The sequence below is a fragment of the Oncorhynchus mykiss genome, chromosome 12 (assembly GCF_057628025.1).
Source record: "Oncorhynchus mykiss isolate SJ-2025 chromosome 12, ASM5762802v1, whole genome shotgun sequence".
Classification (NCBI taxonomy): domain Eukaryota; kingdom Metazoa; phylum Chordata; class Actinopteri; order Salmoniformes; family Salmonidae; genus Oncorhynchus; species Oncorhynchus mykiss.
This window is the reverse complement of record NC_143033.1, coordinates 56,491,088-56,508,321: the sequence shown is the minus strand read 5'-3', so window position 1 is coordinate 56,508,321 and position 17,234 is coordinate 56,491,088. Positions and strand designations below refer to the sequence as shown.

The window sequence follows — 17,234 nt, the reverse complement described above, 5'->3', positions numbered from 1 at the left end:
GATTTTTTTCTGAAAGTTAATGTCCCAATTTTGTTGAAACGTTCATACCTGTACTCTAAACAATAGTGCTTTGTCCCTTTTTTTCTCAATACTTTTGTGTCTATTTTTTATTAAACCAAATGAAGTGCTGGGGCAGAAGACAGTTCACCACACATTTGCTGGCGGCCCTGCTGTGCTGATCTCTGCAACATGGACAGATGGAAATCGCCAAACGATTCTACAAATTAAAAAACGTATATATGTATGATATTTTGAGACAGAATCTTTACATTATTATTATTACGACATATGGGTAGGACATTTCAATACTCGTTCCACCCCTGCACAAGGGCATGGTGTTTTATGAGAGCTTGATGCACAAACCATTCTTTCCCACTGACTGTTGCTATGGAGGCCTTTACCTCTGTCGTCTACTCACCGAAGGATGTTCAATGTATTAATAGCACTTCTCTGCAAGAAGACAGTTTTTTTTTTTTTGCTGGGCTGTACACTATATGACTAAAAGTATGTGGATACCCGCTCTTCGAACATCTCATGCCAAAATCATGGGCATTAATATGGAGTTGGTCCCCCCCTTTGCTGCTATAACAGCCTCCACTCTTCTGGGAAGGCTTTCCACTAGATGTTTGAACATTGCTGCAGGGACTTGCATTCAGCCACAAGGCAATTCCTCCTCCACCAAACTTTTCAGTTGGCACTATGCATACGGGCAGGTAGCATTCTCCTGGCATCCGCCAAACCCAGAGAACTTGTTTCCACTGCTCCAGAGTCCAATGGCAGCTAGCTTTACACCACTCCAGCAGATGCTTAGCATTGCGCATGGTGAGCTTAGGCTTGTGTGTGTGGCTGCTCGGCCATGGAAACCAATTTCATTTTTTAAAATGCGCTACAGCACTTGGCAGTCCTGTTCTGTGAGCTTATGTGTTCTACCACCTTGTGGCTGATCCGTTGTTGCTCCTAGACTTTTCCACTTTACAATAACAGTATTTACAGTTGACCAGGGCAGCTCTAGCATGGCAGAAATTTTACAAACTGACTCTGGGGTAGTGGGTGCTAAGATTCTGATGGGTTTAATAACATCATCATACTTGCACAAAATGATTGTTGAATTGTGGAAGGGAATTTATTAATGAATTGGAAATTCAAAATCACTAATGTTATTGTTCCACTTGTGAACTGCATTATTGTGTCTTATTGTGTCTGTGTCTTGTGAACTGCATTATTGTGAAAATGCAATAAGCAGAGCAGCAACAAACGAAGCAACACAAAAGTAACCCCTTCAAATTAGTGGATTCGACTATTTCAGCCACACCTGTTGCGGACAGGTGTATAAAAATATGAGCGCACAGCCGTGCAATCTCCATACACAAATATTGTCAGTAGAATAGCCTTACTGAAGAGCTCAGTGACTTTCAACGTGGCACTGTCATAGGATGCCACCTTTCCAACAAGTCAGTTTCTCAAATGTCTGCCCTGCTAGAGCTGCCCCGGTCAACTGTAAGTGCTGTTATTGTGAAGTGGAAACGTCTAGGAGCAGTAATGGCTCAGCTGCGAAGCGGTAGGCCACACAAGCTCACAGAATGGGAGTGCATAGTGCGTAAAATGTCTGTCCTCGGTTGCAACACTACCGAGTTCCAAACTTCCCCTGGAAGCAACTTCAGAACAAGAATTGTTTGTCGTGAGCTTCATGAAATGGGATTCCATTGCCGAGCATCCGCACAGAAGCCTAAGATCACCATGCGCAATGCCAAGCGTCAGCTGGAGTGGTGTAAAGCTCGCCGCCGTTGGAATCTGGAGCAGTGGAAACGCGTTCTCTAGAGTGATAAACCATCTGGCAGTCCGACGGACAAATCTGGGTTTGGCGGATGCCAGGAGAACGCTACCTGCCCCAATGCCAACGGTAAAGTTTGGTGAAGGAGGAATAATGGTTGGGGGCTGTTTTTAATGGTTTGGACTAGGCCCCTTAGTTCCAGTGAAGGGAAATCTTAATGCTACTGCATACAATGACATACTAGACGATTCTGTGCTTCCATATATGTAGCAACAGTTTGGGGAAGACCCTTTCCCGTTTCAGCTTGACAAGATCGGTGTGGAAGAACTTGACTGGCCTGCACACAGCCCTGACCTCAACCCCATTGAACACCTTTGGGAGGAATTGGAACGCAGACTGCGAGCCAGGCCTAATCGCCCAACATCCCAACGCCCGACCTCACTAATGCTCTTGTGGTTGAATGGAAGCAAGTTGTGACGGCCCTGAATTATTTTGAGCCGTCTCAGTGCTTCTCCTTCCAATAGGGTGCTTTCCCTTTAATTCCCAATTAAATAGCCAGCATCAGCTGCGCAAAAGTGGCGTTTGTGATGGAGACGTGACTGAGGATGTGTTCCCGAAGCTTCTCTATTCCGGTTGTTTTGTTGCTGTTAAACGTGTGTTTTGTAGCCTGAGAGAGTTTACCCAGGATCGGATCCACTCTTTGCGTCCGTGGACTACTCCTCTCTATTCTTCGTGGCCTTTCTCCGCTGGAGATCTGTTGGCGGATTGGATTGGATTGTCTGACTGACCGACTGACTACCACCTTTTTTGTATACGGTATTTAATTTGTTTTGATATGATGTATACGGTGATGATTTATGTAGTTAGATGTAGTTGAGGAATTAGTAAGAGCAGATACGCTTTAAAGTTCTGTGGTAAAATTGTTATATTGATTGTATGATTTAATACTGGGTTTACGCTACACGGAATGAACGGACAAACATTGCGTGACAAAAGTCACTTGAGTTCACTGAACTCCTTTACCGGGCTGGACTCTTTTTAGGCCCGAGGTACAGGACATTTCTGGAGGAACCAGAACTCATTGTGTTATATTATTATGTGTGTGTAATCCATTGATGTTGCTAATACAACCCACGCAAAATAATAGTTGTTTTTGAAGTTATTTTCAATGTTTTAAGGGTTTATGAAAAGTTGATTTCCCTTCTGACGTTTACATAAGTCCTTTGTAATGGTGTAGACTTGACGGACCAGATGGGACTCATTCCCTCCCAAACTAAAAGGAGAAACCAATGTTTTCTCTGGTAGGCACAACCTACCTGGCACCCCTATAAAAAACAACCTCAAGTCAAAACCGTTACAAAGTCCCCACAGCAATGTTCCAACATCTAGTGGAAATCCTTCCCAGAAGAGTGGAGGCTGTTATAGCAGCAAAGGGGGGATCATCTCCATATTAATGCCAATGATTTTAGAATGAGATATTCGACGAGCGTGTGTCCACATGCCTTTGGTCATGTAGTGTATTTCACAGAGTTTATTGAGCAATATTTTAGGCCCATGGTCAAGAATGGGCTGCAGTTTCTTGGCTGTGATTGACATTTGAAAGTGGAGTCTTTGCACATGCTCTCACATGCCTCCTGACACGGTGCTGTATTTTGTCTGTATACGCAATTCAACTCTGCAGTCTGCAATATCCTTACTCCCTCTCATCCTGTCTCCTCTCGTTTACCTGCTTTCCTCAGGAGCTGAAGTTGCCCACCTACAAGTCCCACTCTCCTCAGATCGGGATGCGGCGTTACTTTGCTGACCTGCTGGCTGTCCTCAGTAACCGCTACCAGCTGTGCCCAGCGGCTCGCCACCTGGCCGTCTACCTCCTGGATTTGTTCATGGACCACTACGACGTGGCAGTCCGCCAGCTCTACATCATTGCCCTCTCCTGCCTGCTCCTAGCAAGTAAGTCAGCTACTGAACTGCTAACAATAGATCTGGTAAAGATGGAACAGCAGTAGGAGTATCTGTGGTACGCATCAAATTATAGTGACAAGTTTCAGATACTTCAGTTATAATGTCCTTCCTTTTTTGAGTAGATTTTGGTTGTTTATCCCGCTCTTTTACAGAAAGTTATATTTAAATGTTTTCCACTACATTTTCCACTACAGATGTTTTTAATTTTTTTAAATAATTTTTGATGTGGAAAGGAAAGCAGGGAGAGTGAGCTGCACTACAGCCTATAGTGGGCTTTAAGTGGCTGTAGCTGCGTGGTTTGTCTGAGACATGTTTGGTGACAGCTGTGTGTTTAAGAGGCCATGCCCTCCCCTGGTCCCTCAGACCTCTGTCAGTCACCAAGGGAACTTATCACATGTACAAACCATGAGGCCTGCGTTACCCACAACCCTTGCCGGCATAGTAATTATAGCTGTTGGAGAGAAGAATCAAATCAAATTTTATGTCACATGTGCCGAAATACGGTGAAATACTTACTTACAAGCCCTTAACCAAAACGTGTTTTTTTTTAAACGGCATTGAAGAAAATATTTACTAAATAATCTAAAGTAAAAAGTAACACAATAATGAGGCTATATACAGGAGGTACCAGTACCAAGTCAATGTGTGGGGGTACAGGTTAGTCGAGGTAATTTGTACATGTAGGTAAGGGTAAAGTGACAATGGATAGGTAATATACAGCAAGTAGCAGCAGTGTAAAAACAAAGGGGGGGGGGGTCAATGCAAATTGTTAGGGTAGCCATTTTAATAATTGTCCAACAGTCTTATGGCTTGGGGGTAGAAGCTGATAAGGAGCCTTTTGGACCTAGACTTGGTGCTCCGGTTACCTCTTGAAGTGGGGTAGCAGAGTGAACACTGACTTGGGTGACTGAAGTCTTTGACAATTTTTGGGGCCTTCCTCAGACACCGCCTAGTATATAGGTACTGGATGGTAGAAAGCTTGGCCCCAGTGACGTACTGGGCCGTACGCACTACCCTCTGTAGCGCCTTATGGTCGGATGCCGAGCAGTTGCCATACCAGGCGGTGATGCAACCGGTCAGGATGCTCTCAATGGTGCAGCTGTAGAACTTTTTGAGGATCTGGGGACCCATGCCAAATCTTTTCAGTCTCCTCAGGGGGAATAGGTGTTGTTGTGCCCTCTTCATGACTTTCTTTGTGTGTTTGGACCATGATAGTTTGTTGGTGATGTGGACACCAAGGAACTTGAAATTCTCGACACGCCGAACAGCCCCGTCGATGTCAATGGGGGCTGTTCGGCCCTCCTTTTCCTGTAGTCCATGATCATCTCCTTTGTCTTGTTCATGTTGAGGGAGAGGTTGTTGTCCTGGCACCACACTGCCATGTCTCTGACCTCCCTATAGGCTGTCTCATCGTTTTTGGTGGTCAGGCCTGCCACCGTTGTCGTCAGCGAACTTAATGATGGTGTTGGAGGCGTGCTTGGCAATGCAGTCGTGAGTGAACAGGGAGCACAGGAGGGAACTAAGCAGCATCCCTGACGGGTCCCCGTGTTAAGCGTCAGCTTGGCAGATGTGTTGTTGCCTGGGGGCAGCCCGTCGGGAAGACCAGGATCCACTTGCAGAGGGAGGTGTTGAGTCCCAGGGTCCTTAGCTTAGAGATGAGCTTTGTGGAGACTTCTAGAGAATAGATGGAGTTGTAGACTTTATAACTGTCTATATCGGGGAATAATTGCCGTTGTAGTGAAACAAAATTTCTGTTGACCAAGTAATTATTATTATTAATGTTTTTTTTTTTATGTTGGGGGTGGTACAGGTACATCTTTTTTTTTAAATTTTACGTTTATAAAACATGTACCCACTCACTCATGCTGCCACTCAAAAGAAGAAGAAAAAACTGCAAGAAGTGCATACAGAGTTGAAGTCATAATACATTCAGTATAAACAGGAAAAGAAAGAAAACATAAGTGGGCCTCTACCCCCAACCTCCTCCTTCTTCCACTCCCCCAACCCCACCCAGCCAACATTTTTCAATCCAACCCCCGGAAACCATGTTTCCCACCCCACCTAGCAACTAGGGTTGCTCGTCAGTCACTCCCCAGACTAGCCACCCCCTCCCGGCGACCAGAGAGAACCCTCCCCATACCACCCCTTCCCTGTGGTCCTGAACGCAAAGTAAGTTAAAAAGATTAAACTAGGCAGTGGGGGAAAAAGTACCCAATTGTCATACTTATAAAGATACTTTAATAGAAAATGTAAAAGTGAAAGTCACACAGTAAAATGCAACTTGGGTAAAAGTCTAAAAGTATTTGGTTTTAGATATCAAGAATCAAAAGTAAAATAATAAATCATTTCAAAGTGCTTATATTAAGGAAACCAGACAGCACAATGTTTTTGTTTATTTATGGATAGCCAGGGGCGTACTCCAACACTCAGACCTCATTTACAAATGAAGCATGTGTGTTAAATGAGTCCACCAGATCAGAGGGAGTAGGGATGACCAGGGATGTTCCCTTGATAAGCATTCAATATGCAAAGAGTACTTTTGAGTTTCACGGAAAATGTATGGAGTATGAAGTACATTATTTTCTTTAGGAATGTAGTGAAGTAAAAATTGTCAAAACCCCCAGAAAACTATTTAAGTATACTTAAGTGCTTTACACCACTGGAAATAGGTACAGTGGCAAGAAAAAGTATGTGAACCCGTTGGAATTACCTGGATTTCTGCATAAATTGGTCATATAATTTGATCTGATCTTTGTCTAAGTCACAACAATAGACACACAGTCTGCTTAAACTAATAACACACAAACAATTATACATTTTTGTGTCTTTATGGAACACACCATGTACACATAAATAATAACGTGTTGACCCTCCTTTGGCAGCAATAAACTCAATCAAATGTTTTCTGTAGTTGAGAATCAGACCTGCCCAACGGTCAGGAGGAATTTTGGACCCTTCATCTTTACGCAACTGTTTCATTTCAGCAATATTCTTAAGCTGTCTGGTGTGAACCGCTCTCGGGGTCATGCCACAGCATTTTAAATCGGGTTGAGGTCAGGACTCTGACTGATCCCCTCCAGAAGGCGTATTTTCTTCTGTTGAAGCCATTCTGTTGTTGATTTACTTCTGTGTTTTGCATCATTGTCCTGTTGCATCACCCATCTTCTGTTGAGCTTCAATTGGTGCACAGATAGCCCAACATTCTCCTGCAAAATGTCTTGATAAACTTGGGAATTCATTTTTCCGTCGATGATAGCAAGCTGTCCAGGCCCTGAGGCAGCGAAGCAGCCCCAAACCATGATGCTCCCTCTACCATAATTTACAGTTGGGATGAGATTTTGATGTTCTCCACAACCCCTTTCCAGCTTAATGCAAGTCAACAATTCTTAATCTTAGGTCTTCTGAGATATCTTTTGTTTGAGGCATGGTTCACATTAGGCAATGCTTCTTGTGAATAGCAAACTCAAAGTTTGTGATTTATTTACATTTTTATAGGGCACAGGTCAGCTGACTCCTGACTCCAATGAGCTTTTTTCATTAGCTTAGGGGCTCACATACTTTTTCCAACCTACACTGGAAATGTTTAAATGATGTATTCAATATAGACAAGAAAAATACAATAATGTGTGTGTCATTAGTTTAAGCACACTGTGTTCAGCTATTGTTGTGACTAAGATGGTCAGATCAAATTTTCTGACTAATTTATGCAGAAATCCAGGTAATTTCAAAAGGTTCACATACTTTTTCTTGCCACTGCATGTTTGTGTTGGGCTTTATAAATGGTTTATTTGTATGTGTTAGGCTTTAGCTGAGATTATTCTTTACAGAGTCAAGTATATTTGTACAGGCCTCAATTGTTCCTTGACTAGGACCATTCATTCTCGCTGTCGATAATTTGAAAGTTATAACTTCTAATAATAAAGCTGTATTCACAGGCAAATTGGGATAGAGTGAGGTTATTGCCATCTAAAAGCTCAGACATACCGGTAGGATTGTCAAATGTTTGACTGCCAAGAGTCAATCTCTTTTGTGTTCACACAGCTAGCTAGCTAAGGACACTGTTAATTCGGCAGCTAACACAGGTAGCTGTTTCTTGGAAACTAGCTAATCCATTGTGATTTAATTATAATGTCAATACTAGTGGTTAACTAGTTGGATGAATAATTTAGTGTTGTGTGCATTGTCTGTGCACTTCGCTAGATACCATCCTGTAGCCTACATTGCATTTGAAACATGACTGGCTCATCCATAAATTTGACTGGAGTGCAGGGTGAGATTCCCAAAGGCTGAAGCGTAGACCTTCTTTGCTCCAGTAGTGCTCAGTTCACGAGCTCAGAGCATGCCCAGCCCAACATGCATTTGTAGTCTACTTGTGTGCCCCTTGCTTTAGCTACTGTCATGGAGTTTGCTAAATATTGCCATTAAGAAACTGATCAAACACACAGGTGCAAAATCAAGGTGACCAACAAGGATGAGGAGCCAGAGAGGGAGTGCGCTGATGTAATGTCCACAACTAAATAATCATTGTGAAATCTGAAAAGACGCATATCTCGAAAGCATGATGGTGTACTTACTACGCCCACTTACTGAAAGGAAGGAATGAGGTGGGTAGCTAACTGTGTCATTGTAGCAAAGTATTTATAAACAAAAAAAATCTGATTTCTTAAGAATCCTTCATTTTTGTTCTATTATCTAGGCCTGGCATATTCCAACTTTCAAGGAGCTTTCTGTTTTGATTGGGTTATTTTTCCTAAAAACCTTTAGGCCTACCTATAAGGGTGTTTACCTCCACTGTACTCACATCCTACAATACCCTTGTCTGTACATTATGCCGTGAATCTATTCTACCACGCCCAGAAATCTGCTCCTTTAATTCTCTGTTCCCAATGCACTAGACAACCAGTTCTTTAGCCGTACCCATATCCTACTCATCCTCTGTTCCTCTGGTGATGTAGAGGTTAACCTAGGCCCTGTAGACCCCAGTACCACACCGATTCCCCAGGCACTATCATTTGTTGACTTCTGTAACCATAAAAGCCTTGGTTTCATGCATGTTAACATCAGAAGCCTCCTCCCTAAGTTTGTTTTATTCACTGCTTTAGTACACTCCGCCAACCATACTGTCCTAGCCGTGTCTGAATCCTGGCTTAGGAAGGCCACCAAAAATTCGGAAATTTCCATCCCCAACTACAAATGTTTCCACCAAGATAGAACTGCCAAAGGGGGTGGAGTCACAATCTTCTGCAGATATAGTCTGCTGATTTCTGTCATGCTATCCAGGTCTGTGCCCAAACAGTTCAAGCTTCTACTTTTATAAATCCACCATTCCAGAAATAAGTCTCACTGTTGCCGCTTGTTATAGACCCCCCTCAGGCCCCAGCTGTGCCATGGACTCCATATGTCAATTGATTGCCCCCCCATTTATCTTCAGAGTTCGTACTGTTAGATGACCTAAACTGGGATATGCTTAACACCCCGGACATCCTACAATCTAATCTAGATGCCATCAATCTCATACAAATTATCAAGGAACCTACCAGGTACAACCCTAGATCCGTAAATACGGGCACCCTCATAGATATCATCTTGACAAACCTGCCCTCTAAATACACCTCTGCTGTCTTCAACCAGGATCTCAGCGATCACTGCCTCATTGCCTGCATCCGTAAAGGGTCCGCTGTCAAACGACCACCCCTCATCACTGTCAAACGCTCCCTAAATCACTTCAGCAAGCAGGCCTTTCTAATCGACCTGGCCCGGGTATCCTGGAAGGATATTGACCTCATCCCGTCAGTAGAAGATGCCTGGTTATTCTTTAAAAGTGCTTTCCTCACCATCTTAAATAAGCAGGCCCCATTCAAAAAATGTAGAACTAAGAACAGATATACTATTGAAGTCGGAAGTTTACGTACACCTTAGTCAAATACATTTAAACTCAGTTTTTCCACAATTCCTGCCATTTAATCCTAGTACAAATTCCAGTTAGGATCACCTCTTTATTTTAAGAATGTGAAATGTCAGAATAGTAGTGGAGAGTGATTTATTTCAGCTTTTATTTATTTCATCTCATTCCCAGTGGGTCCACTCAATTAGTATTTGGTAGCATTGCCTTTTAAATTGTTTAACTTGGGTCAAATGTTTCGGGTAGCCTTCTACAAGCTTCCAACAATAAGTTGGGTGAATTTTGGCCCATTCCTCCTGACAGAGCTGGTGTAACTGAGTCAGGTTTGTAGGCCTCCTTGCTCACACGCTTTTTCAGTTCTGCCCACAAATCTTCTATATGATTTAGGTCAGGGCTTTGTGATTGCCACTACAATATCTTGACTTTGTTGTCCTTAAGCCATTTTGCCACAACTTTGGAAGTCTGCTTGGGATCATTGTCCATTTGGAAGACCCATTTGAGACCAAGCTTTAACTTCCTGACTGATGTTTTGAGATGTTGCTTCAATATATCACCTTGTTTTTCCTACCTCATGATGCCATCTATTTTGTGAAGTGCACCAGTCCCTCCTGTGTCAAAGCACCCCCACAACATGATTCTGCCACCCCCGTGCTTCACGGTCATTCAGACTGATCTTACTCCCTAATTTCACCAGAGGTGAAAACAGTGCCCCCTACCCTAGAGAAGTTTTAACAAGACATTTGTGGAGTGGTTGAAAAACTAGTTTTAATGACTCCAACCTAAATGTATGTAAACTTCCGACTTCACTCCAGACTTGACTGCCCTTGGCCAGTACAAAAACATCCTGTGGCGTACTGCATTAGCATCGAATAGTCCCCGCGATATGCAACTTTTCAGGGAAGTTAGGAACCAATATACACAGTCAGTTAGGAAAGCAAAGGTTAGCTTTTTCAAACAGATTTGCATCCTGTAGCACAATTTCCAAAAGGTTTTGGAGTACCTCCTCCCAGCTGCTCACTGCACTGAGGCTAAGAAACACTGTCGCCACCAATAAATTTACGCTAATCGATATTTTCAATAAGCATTTTTCTACGGCTGGCCATGCTTTCCACCTGGCTACCCCTAACCCGGCCAACAACTCTGCACCCCCCTGCAGCAACTTGCCCAAGCCCCCCCCCCGCTTCTCCTTCACCCAAATCCAGATAGCTGATGTTCTGAAAGAGCTGCAAGATCTGGACCCTCTCTTTCTAAAATTATCTGCCGCAATTATTGCAACCCCTATTACTATCCTGTTCAACCTCGCTTTCGTATCGTCTGAGATCCCCAAAGATTGGAAAGCTGCCGCTGTCATCCCCCTCTTCAAAGGGGGAGAAACTCTAGACCCAAACTGTTATAGACCTATATCCATCCTGCCCTACCTTTTCTAAAGTCTTCGAAAGCCAAGTTAACAAACAGATCACTGACCATTTCGAATCCCACCGTACCTTCTCCGCTATGCAATCTGGTTTCCGAGCTGGTCATGGGTGCACCTCAGCCACGTTCAAGGTCCTAAATGATATCATAACCACCATCGATAACTCTGCCAACTCCATCGATTAACTCTGTCAATCACCGCATCATCTTATCGGCAGACTCAATAGCCTTGGTTTCTCAAATGACTGCCTCGCCTGGTTCACCAACTACTTCTCAGATAGTTCAGTGTGTCAAATTGGAGGGCCTCTTGTCCGGACCTCTGGCAGTCTCTATGGGGGTGCCACAGAGTTCAATTCTCGGGCCGACTCTTTTCTCTGTATTTTTCAATGATGTCGCTTTTGCTGCTTGTGATTCTCTGATCCACCTTTACGCAGACGACACCATTCTGTATTCTTCTTGCCCTTCTTTCGACACTGTGTTAACAAACCTCCAGGGGAGCTTCAATGCCATACAACACTCCTTCCGTGGCCTCCAACTGCTCTTAAATGCTAGTAAAACTAAATGCATGCTCTTCAACCGATTACTGCCCGCACCCTCTCACCTGTCTAGCATCACTACTCTGCACGGTTCTGACTTAGAATATGTGGACAACTACAAATACCTAGGTGTCTGGATAGACTGTAAACTCTCCTTCCAGACTCACATTACGCACCTCCAATCCAGAATTAAACCTCGGATCTGCTTCCTATTTCGCAACAAAGCCTCCTTCACTCATGCTGCCAAACATACCCTCGTAAAACTGACTATCCTGCTGATCCTTGACTTCGGTGATGTCATTTACAAAATAGCTTCCAGCACTCTACTCAGCAAATCACAGTGACATCCAGTTTTTCACCAATGCCCCATATACTACCTACAACTGCGATCTGTATGCTCTCGTTGGCTGGCCCTGACTTCATATTTGCCGCTAAACCCACTGGCTCCAGGTCATCTATAAGTCTTTGCTAGGTTAAGCCCCACCTTATCTCAGCTCACTGGTCCCCATAGCAACACTCACCCGTAGCACACACTCCAGCAGGTATATTTCACTGGTCGTCCCCAAAGCCAGCTCCTTCTTTGGCCGCCTTTCCTTCCAGTTCTCTGCTGCCAATGACTGGAACGAATTTCAAAAATCACTGAAGCTGGAGACTCATATCTCCCTCTCTAACTATAAGCGTCAGCTGTCAGAGCAGCTTACCGATCACTGCACCTGTACACAGCCCATCTTCTAAAAAGCCCACCCAACTACCTCGTCCCTATATTGTTATTTATTTTTGCTCTTTTACACCACAGTGTCTCTACTTGCACATCATCATCTGCACATCTATCACTCCAGTGTTAATGCTAAATTTTATTTTTTTCACCTCTATGGCCTATTTATTGCCTTACCTCCCTAATCTTACTACATTTGCACACACTGTATATATACTTTTCTAATGTGTTATGTATGTTTGTTTATCCCATGTGTAACTCTGTGTTGTTTTTGATCGCACTGCTTTGCGATTAGCATCCCCGGTGGCTCTGCAAGCATGGAGAGGATATTCTCCGCTGCTGGCCTGCCCCCCCAGACGCCATCACATGAGCCTGAATTAATTTCTAAAAATAAATTCAAAGGCACTGTAGACTGAGTTTAATAAGGCATTTTTCGTTAATCACAGCCTATATACACAATTTATAGACTAATGATTGAATACAACAAAATGTTGTTTAAATGCTGAGCGCTTCATGTCCCTGACTTCCTACCAGCCTAGTGTGTCACACTCGCGAATGCTTCACAATGTATTTCTTTGTAGGCTATAGCCTTTAAATAATATAGCCTAAATAATTCATTTCCGTTCCTTCTTAGGCTCCTGACCTATTTAGAGTGTTTATATGCTGTTTAATGTGACGTGTTTGAAATGATGAGCGCTTCTTACCTTCACCTTCTCATGTTTTATTAAAATACTTTTCATTCATATCATATGGTTTAGTTTCAATACTTAAAAACCAAATGGTTGGTCCAGGTAGTCACAAAGATAGATGGTTGTTTGTTAAATTGTGATTTTAATGAATGGAGCGTCAATATGTTTTTCCTGTGAGTGCTGAGCGGTTGAAAAGGACGTGGAGACCCGGCCCCACCGCTCGATGAGCAGGATTTCTGACCGCTCAACTGCCCATATAATCTTACTGGGATATTATTCCATCTAATGAGATCGGATTTAATTGATTTGAGCGTTCTGTTAAAGTTTGTGCCAATGGTTTTTTTCTATGGGAGGAAATATATCTATCTACTCAAGTATTTAAAATGGGAACAATTGGGATTTCATAAGTAGAGATGGAGTCCTCACTCAGGGTCTTGAAGCAGTAGGGCTGATTTGGTTAGATTCATTTTATAACTTGATGTCCTTGAATTTTTCTATGATCATCAATGTGTTTTAGATATAGTAAAATATCGTCTGCATGTAATGATCTCTTCCCCCAAATTAACCTTTGTGAATGGCTCTGTTAATCAGTTCGAGCAACCGTGCACTTAATTGATTCCAAATGTTTAAATAGGAGGAATACCCATCCCATCCCATTTTAGTAATGCTCTCCAATGCTCTTTGAGTTCATTGAGAGAGATTTGGGCTCCCAGCGAGGTGGCTTCTGTTGAGAGATGAAGTTCTTAGTCTGGTTTTGATGTTGATTTACTATCCAAGGTGTACAGTTCTTTATAGAAGCAGGAGAATCAGATTCATTTGGGTTCTGATGGTAACTCCTCTCTTTCAGATGTAATTTCTGCTAAATCAGCTAATTGATCATTACTGCGTACCTTGTTGGCCAGTAAACGACAAAGACGATTGATTACCTTGGAAGTCTAACTCGATGGTTGGCAAATTCTGCTCTCTGTCTTATCAATAAATGATGTTCTGTCTTGACTTTGGAAAGAGTAATAGCTACCTGGAATGAAAAGTGTTTGTTGAAAACACTAATGCAGTGAACAACATTTCCAATTCTGACACCTTTTTTAATTGTGATTTATTCAACCCAGATGAAAATGCAGTTGCATTATTTTTAATCAAACCTTTGGTTGCATCCCATAGAATCCGGGGGTCATCGACTGAATTTTTATTGATGAATTAATTTAGTTTAAATTTCAAATTGATCACAGAATGTATGATTTTGTAGTAATGAAACGTCAAAACACCATATGTCGAATTTCTATTTTCTTGATTAAGGAAAGTAGAGTTGTAGATAATAGTATGAAAACAATTGAGGAGAAATGTTTTCTGCTTGTTTGAGTAGAAAGTGATCTCTCTTGCTTTCGGATTATGTGCTCGCCGGGCATCAATGAGTTTGTAATCAGAGAGTAAAGGTTATATGCTGGAGAACCTTGGTTGCGTGTGGCTTGTTGTTGGTCTTATTAGATTTGTCTTGCATGTCCAAAATAGCATTCATGTCTGTCCCAAAAAACAGATGGAATTGAGTTAATTTTAACAATATGCTGTTCAGTGAATCAAAAAAGAGTACATATTAATAAAGGACATTTGACTTCCACTATGGATACATTTAAGGAAAGTGATTCTGCCTTCTTGGTCTTCGCCTTCACCCAAGTTGGCGATTTTGAGTCTCTCTTGTATCATTGTGAATAATAATAATAATATGTATATTTTTTTTTTTTACAAATGAAAAGCTGAAATGTCTTGAGTCAATAAGTATTAAACCCCTTTGTTATGGCAAGCCTAAATAAGTTAATGAGTGAAAATGTGCTTAACAAGTCACATAATAAATTCCATTGACTCACTCTGTGTTCAATAATAGTGTTTAACATGGTTTTTGAATGACTACCTTATCCCTGTACCCACACATACAGATCATTGTAAGGTCCCTCAGTCGAGCAGTGAATTTGAAACCGATTCAACCAAAAAGACCAGGGAGGTTTTCCAATGCCTCTTCAAGAAGGGCACCTATTGGTAGAAGGGTAAAAATATAAAAATGCAGACATTGAATATCCCTTTGAGCATGGTGACATTATTAAGTACATTTTTTGTGGTTTATCAATAAACACAGTCACTACAAAGATACAAGTGTCCTTCCTAACTCAGTCGCTGGAGAGGATGGAAACCGCTCAGGGATTTCACCATAAGGCCAATGGTGACTTTTTAAAACGGTTACAGAGTTTAATGGCTGTGATAACAGATAACTGAGGATGGATCAACAACACTGTAGTAACTCCACAATACTAACCTAATTGACAGAGTGGAGAGAAGGAAGCCTGTACAGAATACAAATGTTCCAAACCCTGTTTGCAAAAAGGCACTGAAGTAATACTGCAAAGAAATTAACTTTATGTCCTGGAAACAGTGAGTTTGGGGCAAATACAACACATCACTGAGTACCACTCTTTATATTTTCAAGCATGGTGGTGGGTGCATCATGTTATGGGTATGCTTTTCATCGGCAAGGACTAGGGAGTTGTTTTTAGGATAAAAATGTATGGAATAGAGCTGAGCACAGCCTAAATCCGAGAGGAAAACCTGGTTCAGTCTGCTATTCAACAGACACTGGGAGACAAATTCACCTTTTCAGCAGGACAATAACTTAAAACACAAGGCCAAATATACACTGGAGTTGCTAAACAAGATGACATTGAATGTTTCTGAGTGGCCGAGTTAGTTTTGACTTAAATCAATATTAAATCTATGGCAAGACTTGAAAATGGCTGTCTAGCAATGATCAACAACCAACTTGACAGAGCTTGAAGAATTAAAAAAAAAAAAAAGTGCAAATATTGCACAATACAGGTGTGCAAAGCTCCCAGAAAGACTCACAGCTGTAATCACTGCCAAATGAGATTCTAACATGTGTAGACTCAGTGGTGTGAATACTTATGTAAATTAAATGTTTCTGTATATAATTTGCAATACATGTCTAAAAACACATGTTTTAATCTTCCTCACTATTGTGTGTAGTGAGGAAGGGGAAAAAAAGGAAGATTTAATCCATTATGAATTGAGGCTGCAACACAACAAAAATGTGGAATAAGTCAAGGGGTATGAATACTTTCTGAAGGCACTGATATAAGCTCATTGATGTGTAACAAAAAAGCAGGAACCACAGGGAGACTCATCCATTGGTCGTTCCCCATCCAGAAGACCCTACTTGTAAAACCACCCCCTGCCCTGTACTGTCATTACGGAGTTGCAGCGTAATGTTGAATGGCAGCCTTACACATTGAATATTTTAAGCAGCATATTTTGTAGGTCTCAGGGTATTAAAAAATAAATCAAGTGAAACATAGGGGGTAGGTAGAAATACTCTGTAAGGTTACTGATATTTAGTTTAGCGAGACAGAAATCCCCTTGAGGTTTGTTGATGTTCTGAAGGAATTAATATGCCCACAGATCATTTTCATAATTATGTGTTCATTGGAGATTTTAGTGACAACTCTGCAATTGAAGATTTATTGAAATGTTACACAAGTCTCAGTTTGAGATGTTCCAAATGTTAGAGCGTAAGAAAGATCCCTCTTTCCCTCAAAGAAAGAAAGTACGTACTGCTGGGCCTTTTTCAGTCAATGTTTCTGGGTTGAAATATTTGCATTACAATGGAATGTTTAATGGCTAAATAAGGAAAAGTGGGGCAATTATTTTACCCCTTTTTGAAAACACACACACCCACACCCTCCACTGATCTGAGGAGGGGGCCTCTGCCTGAGTGCCCAGGACTGATCTCCAGAGGTCAGGGGCCAGGGGTTCTGCATTGTTGGAGCATCTGGCTCCAGGGGGAGATACATGAGGATTTAGCTGTGACCACCCAGTGAAAGGGAAAAGTGGGAGAGAAGAAATATATATATATCTAAAAAAATATTATTTTATTTTATCAAGTAAGTTGACTTACACATTCTCATTTACAGCAACGACCTGGGGAATAGTGGCAGGGAAGAGGAGGGGGATGAATGAGACAATTGTAAACTGGGGATGATTAGGTGGCCATGATGGTATGAGTGCCAGATTGGGAATTTAGCCAGGACATCCGTTTCACATCCCATCCAAAAGACGGCACCCTACACAGGGCAATGTCCCCAATCACTGCCTTGGAGCATTGGGATATTTGTTTTTTAGACCAAAGGAAAGGGTGCCTCCTATTGGCCCTCCAACACCACTTCCAGCAGCATCTGGTCTCCAT

The 17,234-nt window shown here is 42.1% G+C and overlaps 1 protein-coding gene across 1 annotated transcript in view; it reads left to right on the top strand.

Annotated features, from left to right (window-relative positions):
* The window catches only part of ccnjl (cyclin J like), a 34,530-nt gene that overhangs the window by 4,760 nt on the left and 12,536 nt on the right, over positions 1-17,234 (top strand). The window contains exon 3 of the mRNA XM_021624209.3: positions 3,511-3,721. Coding sequence (XP_021479884.3) covers positions 3,511-3,721 — 211 coding nt within the window. The remainder of the gene's footprint in view (positions 1-3,510; positions 3,722-17,234) is intronic.